The 7,739-nt window shown below is 46.3% G+C and overlaps 1 protein-coding gene across 5 annotated transcripts in view; it reads left to right on the top strand.

The window, feature by feature from the left end:
- atrip (ATR interacting protein) overlaps positions 1 to 7,382 on the top strand; it is a 43,728-nt gene extending 36,346 nt beyond the window's left edge. For 2 of the 5 annotated variants that reach the window (XM_084316649.1, XM_084316646.1), the window contains exons 17-19: positions 4,728 to 4,824; positions 5,439 to 5,642; positions 7,218 to 7,382. In XM_084316649.1, coding sequence (XP_084172775.1) covers positions 4,728 to 4,824; positions 5,439 to 5,642; positions 7,218 to 7,297 — 381 coding nt within the window. In that variant the 3' untranslated portion in view covers positions 7,298 to 7,382. Of the gene's footprint in view, positions 1 to 3,531; positions 3,601 to 4,727; positions 4,825 to 5,438; positions 5,643 to 7,217 lie in introns of all 5 variants that reach the window. The other 3 variants (XM_084316650.1, XM_084316647.1, XM_084316648.1) reach the window with 3 other exon arrangements.
- The last annotated feature ends 357 nt before the right edge of the window (positions 7,383 to 7,739 follow it).

Genomic DNA, 7,739 nt, shown 5'->3' with positions numbered 1-7,739 from the left:
TCTGTAGTGTGTTTGTAAACAGTCTGTACTTGCTGTTAGAGAGATGGCGCCGCAACGACCGGCTGCCTGTCTGTACGCTCCGTCGAGACTGTGCCTACTTTTGTTAATATTTATAGTTTTTAGAGTTTTGTTTGTACCAACTGTTGGTGCATCTAACGTGTATGACCGTCAGTCACTCATAGACATTGGATTACGGGAAACTTACCAACTGGATTACTCACTGGACCAGCTTTCCGAACCGCAACAATGGCCTGAAGAAATTCTCCGGAGATTAGGACCAGATCCTTTGTTCCTTGATCCCAGGAACAGGGGAACCAGACGGCGTGGGAAGAGGGCTGGGATCCGTAACAGGCTGAGATCCAGACGCCACCGTACACCACTGCCCAGTATATTGCTAGCCAATGTACAATCAATTGACAATAAACTGGATGACATCCGAGCAAGGATTCAATATCAAAGAGACGTTAGGGACTGCAACGTCCTCTGCTTCACCGAAACATGGCTCACACCGGAGGTTCCAGACCACGCAATTCAACCGGCAGATCACTTCTTTATCCATCGCAAGGATCGGACATCAGCAGAGTCCGGTAAACAACGTGGAGGAGGTATTGCCTTCATGTTTAACAAAAATTGGAGCGATCCAACTAACGTGAAGGAATTATCCAACCACTGCTCCCCAGAACTGGAATATATAACCATCAAGTGTCGTCCTTTCTTCCTCCCGAGGGAGTTAACGGCGATCGTCCTGATCGGAGTGTATATTCCACCGCAAGCCAGCAACAAGGTTGCGCTCTCCAGACTCCACGACGAGGTAAATAGAATACAAGTGGCGAATGTTAACGCCGCCATTTTAGTGCTGGGAGATTTCAATAGCGCCAATCTGAGAAAGGTATTGCCTGACTTCTATCAGCATGTGACTTGCAACACCAGAGGCGGTAACATCCTAGATCACTGTTACACGCAATTTAAAGGTGGCTACAAGGCTCATTCTGATAGTGGCTTTGGTAAATCAGATCACGCGTCCATCTTTCTTTCACCAAAGTACAAACAGAGAATTAAAAGTACTCCTGTAGTCTCGCGAGAGGTGCAGAAATGGGATTTGACGTCAGAGGAGACGCTCCGGTCCGTGTTTCACTACACAGACTGGAATGTGTTCCGCGACACAGATAACATTAATGTCTACACGGAAACAGTGCTGGACTATGTTTGTACTAGGGTGGAAGAAACAATCCCCACTACCAAAATGAAAGTTTACCCAAATCAAAAACCCTGGGTAGACAAATCCGTCCGTGAAGCTCTGAGAGAGCGCACCAAAGCATACAACGACGGCCTAGTGGCAGGCAACATGAATGACCACAAGGTGGCGCGATACAACGTAAGGAGGACAGTGTCAGAGGCCAAACGGCGCTACAGGGATAAAATTGAACTCCAGTTTGAACAAGCTGACTCTAGAGCTATGTGGCAGGGGCTCAAAACGATGACAGACTACAAAGGCGCCTCCCTCAAACTGAACAGTGACATCTCCTTAGCAAATGACCTCAATACCTTCTATGCGAGGTTTGATGCTGGTAATAACAACACCAGCTCACAAGCCACGGCAATGGGAGGGGGGGGGGTCGGCTGCTGATGGAGAAGCAGTGTTCAGGGTAACAGAGCATGAGGTGAGGCGGACCTTTAAAAAAGTGAATATCAGGAAGGCAGCAGGTCCGGACGGCATCCCCGGCCGCGTCCTAAAAGTCTGTGCCGACCAACTGGCCCCAGTATTCACTGACATATTTAACCTGTCCTTAGAACAGGCTGTCATCCCCACCTGCCTGAAGAAGTCCACTATTATCCCTGTACCCAAAAAATCCAAGCCTGCTTGCCTCAACGACTACCGCCCTGTAGCTCTCACCTCCATAGCCATGAAGTGCTTTGAGAAGCTAGTAAAGGGCTACATCTGCTCCTCCCTCCCCATCAACATGGACCCCCTGCAATTTGCATACCGCCCCAACAGGTCCACGGAGGACGCCATAGCCCATGTGCTGCACACAGCAGCATCACACCTGGACAAGAGGCAGGGGAACTATGTGAGAATGCTATTCATCGACTACAGCTCGGCATTCAATACCATAGTCCCCTCCATACTCATAGCCAAGCTCAGGGACCTGGGCTTGGGCTATGACCTCTGCCAGTGGGTCTTGGACTTCCTGACTGGCAGACCCCAGGTGGTGAGAGCAGGCAACTGCACCTCCTCATCCATCACCCTCAACATAGGGGCCCCCCAGGGCTGTGTTCTGAGTCCCCTCCTCTACTCCCTGTACACACACGACTGTGTGGCTCAGCGGAGTAGCAATACAATCATCAAATTTGCTGACGACACAGTGGTGGTGGGCCTGATCTCTGCCAACGACGAGAGGGCCTACCTGGAAGAGGTCAAGGTCCTGGCGGGATGGTGCCAGGAAAACAGCCTCTCTCAGCAAAACAAAGGAGATGATTGTGGACTTCAGGAGGTCGGGGGTCAAGGACTACAGCCCCCTCAGCATCGACGGGGCACCGGTTGAGAGAGTCAACAGCTTTAAGTACCTCGGAGCCTACATATCCGAGGACTTGACATGGACCACACACATTGACAGTGTTGTGAAGAAGGCACGACAACGCCTCTACTTCCTCAGGCGCCTAAGGAAGTTCCAAGTCAGCCAGAAGATCCTTAAGAACTTCTACTCATGTACAATAGAGAGCATCTTGACCGGCAACATCACCTCCTGGTTTGGGAATAGCACTGCACAAGACCGAAGCAGACTACAAAGAGTGACACGTTCAGCCGAACGCACAATTGGAGGGGGGCTCCCCACCCTCCAGAACATTTACAACAAGCGTTGCAAGGGCAAGGCTAAGAGAATCATTAAAGACTCCAGTCACCCGAACAACTGCCTCTTTGAACTGCTGCGGTCAGGCAAGCGATACCGGAGTCTCAAGGCGAGCACAGAAAGACTCAGAAGAAGCTTCTATCCCCAGGCCATCAGGCTGCTAAACGAACAATGAATGAACACTACACAACAACAACCACCAAACGCACATAGCACACACATCCACACGCACACACTCACTTTAAACAAACACACTGTAGCACCCACTCCACACACTTTATAGCACACACCCACTTTAAACAAACACACTGTAGCACCCACTCCCCACACTTTATATTTATGGATGAAGGATTGCACTACAACTCGTACACCTTACTGTAAATTGTACCTAAAATTGTACCTCATCCCATTTCTGCTTTGCACTAGATAGTACTGTACATTAGTACACTGCATAGTATTGTGTATTGTATATTATATGGTAACTCAGAACATTGTACATATGTCTATACCGAACACTGTGACCTCATTTTTCTTCTTCTAAATTCATGCTATATTATGTTATTATGTTATTTGATACTATCTTGTCTAGCACAGTCTCTGGAGCGTAACAGTAAGAAGCATTTTGTATGAAAGTATTCTGTACTTCTGTATGACAACTATTAAAGAACTTGAACTGTTTCAGGTCGTTCGTCTCCTCAGCAGAGTGTTCTGCCAGAGAGCCAAGTCCTGGACCTGTCAGTGTTACACTGAGGTACACGCACACGCACACACACACACACAAACACACACATGCACGCACACACACATATACGGTACACACGTCCAACCTAACTGTCACCAACTGTCATACAACTGTCTCTCTCTCACTCTGTATTTCACTCTCTGTCTCTATCTCTTTCTGTCTCTATCTCTGTCTGTCTCTTTTTTTCTCTCTCTCTCTCTCTCTCTCTCTCTCTCTCTCTCTCTCTGTCTCTCTATCTCTGTCTGTTTTTATCTGTCTCTCTCTTTCTGTCTCTCTGACTCGCTCTCTCTCTGCCTCTATCTGTGTGTGTATGTGTCTATCTCTGTCTATCTGTGTGTATGTGTCTCTCTCTGTGTATGTCTCTCTCTGTATGTGTCTATCTCTGTCTATCTGTGTGTATGTATCTCTCTCTCTCTGTCTCTCTCTGTATATGTCTCTCTCTGTCTATCTGTGTGTGTATGTGTCTCTCTCTCTGTCTCTCTCTCTGTGTATGTCTCTCTCTCGGTGTCTCTCTCTCTCTCTCTCCCTGTCTCTGTGTGTGTGTCTCTCTCTGCCTCTATCTGTGTGTGTGTATGACTGTATGTGTCTCCCTCTGTCTATCTGTGTGTATGTGTCTCTCTCTGTGTATGTCTCTCTCTGTATATGTCTCTCTCTGTCTATCTGTGTGTGTATGTGTCTCTCTCTCTCTGTCTCTCTCTCTCTGTGTATGTCTCTTTCTCGGTGTCTCTCTCTCTCTCTCTCTCTCTCTCTCCCTGTCTCTGTGTGTGTGTCTCTCTCTGCCTCTATCTGTGTGTGTGTATGTGTCTCTCTGTCTATCTGTGTGTATGTCTCTCTCTCTGTGTGTATGTCTCTCTGTATATGTGTCTCTCTGTCTATCTGTGTGTATGTCTCTCTCTCTGTGTGTATGTCTCTCTGTATATGTGTCTCTCTGTCTATCTGTGTGTATGTCTCTCTCTCTGTGTGTATGTCTCTCTGTATATGTCTCTCTCTGTCTATCTGTGTGTATGTCTCTCTCTGTGTATGTCTCTCTCTCTGTGTGTGTGTCTCTCTCTGTCTATCTGTGTGTGTATGTCTCTCTCTCTATATCTGTGTGTCTCTCTTTCTCTCTGTCTCTCTCTCTCTCTCTCTCTCTCTAGCTGGTTCAGTCCATAGTGGTGTTGTTCCATCGTCAGTGGTTGGATATTCGAGTCAGAGAGACGTGTCAGTCTGACAGCCAGACTCCTCCAGACCGAGGTACAGAGTCCTGGTCCAGAGTCCTGGTACAGAGTCCTGGTCCAGAGTAGGACAGGGAGTTAAAGCCAATATAAAGGTGTACTGTCAGGAATCCTATACCATCATCCATGATATATACATATTGTCAAAGAATATATATATACATTCTCTATATTTTCGATTATATATTTATTATAACCTTGCAGCAGTATTAATAAAAGAAAATAGACCATTTTAAATGAAATTGTTTTAAAACTGAATACCGTCAAATACTGTTTCTACTATCAAAACTAAGAAAAGTATTGATATGATACTTTGGTCATATTTCCCATCCCTATATTTATGTAGCTGTCCCTCTTCCAACATGGCTGCCTGTAACCACCGGTAACCACTTTAGAAAGAAAACACCTTGTTTCTGTGCAGGTGAAACACTGGGAAGTATGATATTACTGTTCCACTGTGACCCTTTTTTACAAGATCCAGTTCTAAGACACGCGTATCATATATATTATATCAACACCTTGTGTCTCATATTAGGAGTTTCTGATATATTATACAACAGGAGGTTCTGGATCAAATAACGTGATTGGCTGAGATGGACTGTTCCTTGTTCTCTCCACCACTCCACCACCCAGCAGCTGCGGGAGTCTGTGCCCAGCCGTGGTGGTGCGGCCCTGGGGTGGAGCTGCTCAGAGAGACCCTGCTTCTGCTCCACTGGCTGCTGTTCCAGCATCGCAGCTTCGCAGAGTGCTGCAGACCCGTCCTGCACATGTACGGCCAGGTCATCCCTGCGGTCAAGAAGACTCTGAAAAGACTCCCTGACCTGTCGGAGAGCGAAGGTTAGTTAGTCACACACTCTGAGAACACTAGCTGACCTGTCGGACGGTGAAGGTTAGTTAGTCACACACTCTGAGAACACTACCTGACCTGTCGGACGGCGAAGGTTAGTTAGTCACACACTCTGAGAACACTACCTGACCTGTCGGACGGTGAAGGTTAGTTAGTCACACACTCTGAGAACACTACCTGACCTGTCGGACGGTGAAGGTTAGTTAGTCACACACTCTGACAACACTACCTGACCTGTCGGACAGTGAAGGTTAGTTAGTCACACACTCTGAGAACACTACCTGACCTGTCGGACGGTGAAGGTTAGTTAGTCACACACTCTGAGAACACTACCTGACCTGTCGGACGGTGAAGGTTAGTTAGTCACACACTCTGAGAACACTACCTGACCTGTCGGACAGTGAAGGTTAGTTAGTCACACACTCTGAGAACACTACCTGACCTGTCGGACGGTGAAGGTTAGTTAGTCACACACTCTGAGAACACTACCTGACCTGTCGGACGGTGAAGGTTAGTTAGTCACACACTCTGAGAACACTACCTGACCTGTCGGACAGTAGGGATGGGTACCTTTCACATTTGAACCGATATTGGACCGGTACCTGTGAATCGATACCGGTACCCAACGGTACCTTTTTTCGGTACTTCAGTCTCAAGAAATAACTACAATTTCGACAGTTTTCGGCTTGTCATTGCTCCGACTGCTTTGTTGTTGAATCAAGTCAAATCCTAGGTAAGCATATATTGTGCGTGTAAAAAAAAGAAAAAATTTTTTTTGGGTATCTTACTTGATTCGATACTCGGTAGTACCGACGTGTTTTGGTTCGGTACCTCAAAAGTACCGAATTCGGTACCCATCCCTATCGGACAGTGAAGGTTAGTTAGTCACACACTCTGAGAACACTACCTGACCTGTACAATACATCCCAAGTATAGACACACGTACAGTATAATACATCCCAAGTATAGAGACACGCGTACAGTATAATACATCCCAAGTATAGACACACGTACAGTATAATACATCCCAAGTATAGAGACACACGTACAGTATAATACATCCCAAGTATAGAGACACACGTACAGTATAATACATCCCAAGTATAGAGACACACGTACAGTATAATACATCCCAAGTATAGAGACACACGTACAGTATAATACATCCCAAGTATAGAGACACACGTACAGTATAATACATCCCAAGTATAGAGACACAGGTACAGTATAATACATCCCAAGTATAGAGACACACGTACAGTATAATACATCCCAAGTATAGAGACACACGTACAGTATAATACATCCCAAGTATAGAGACACACGTACAGTATAATACATCCCAAGTATAGAGACACAGGTACAGTATAATACATCCCAAGTATAGAGACACACGTACAGTATAATACATCCCAAGTATAGAGACACACGTGTACAGTATAATACATCCCAAGTATAGAGACACACGTACAGTATAATACAGAACGTAGCCTTAATGTCCCCTTTTTAAGACGGCGGTGATGTGAATTAAATACCATAACGTGTCCTTCCTGTCTCCCGGTCAGAAATGGCTCTGGAGGAGATCTGCCGAGATTATGACAACAACACCGAAGACGTGGACACTGACATGGACACTGACACTTGATCCTGATTGGCTGACCGCTAGCTCCTCCCATGTGTTTGGATTGGACCCCTGATGATTTCATAACCGTGTCATTCTTTCTGGAACTGTGAACGGTCAATGTGGTGTTTTCAATAAAGCTGCTCTCTGTGGTTCAGTTTAATAGGCATTTTACACACTAATCTCACGGCACGTTGTAGGCTGCGTCCTTGACTCCAGAACAAGCTGAATTATCCATGGTGTCCAGAAGACGGGGTTGTTAGGGAGGTGTTACCATAGATATATATAGAACACTAGATAGCTTAAGGCGGAGTCACCAGCGTCGCTGAACCGCCGCCATCTTGCCCCAGTCAGCCTTGAGTGAGGGTGAGTGATCTGCACAGACAAAAATACTCATAACTCGCTGAAATATTGACGTATTTACAAACGGTTTGGTTTATTACAAGCATTATTAACTCTTTCAGTG

The sequence above is a fragment of the Notolepis coatsorum genome (genome assembly GCF_963971535.1).
Source record: "Notolepis coatsorum genome assembly, chromosome: 6".
Classification (NCBI taxonomy): Eukaryota; Metazoa; Chordata; class Actinopteri; order Aulopiformes; family Paralepididae; genus Notolepis; species Notolepis coatsorum.
This window is presented reverse-complemented; position numbering and strand designations above follow the sequence as displayed.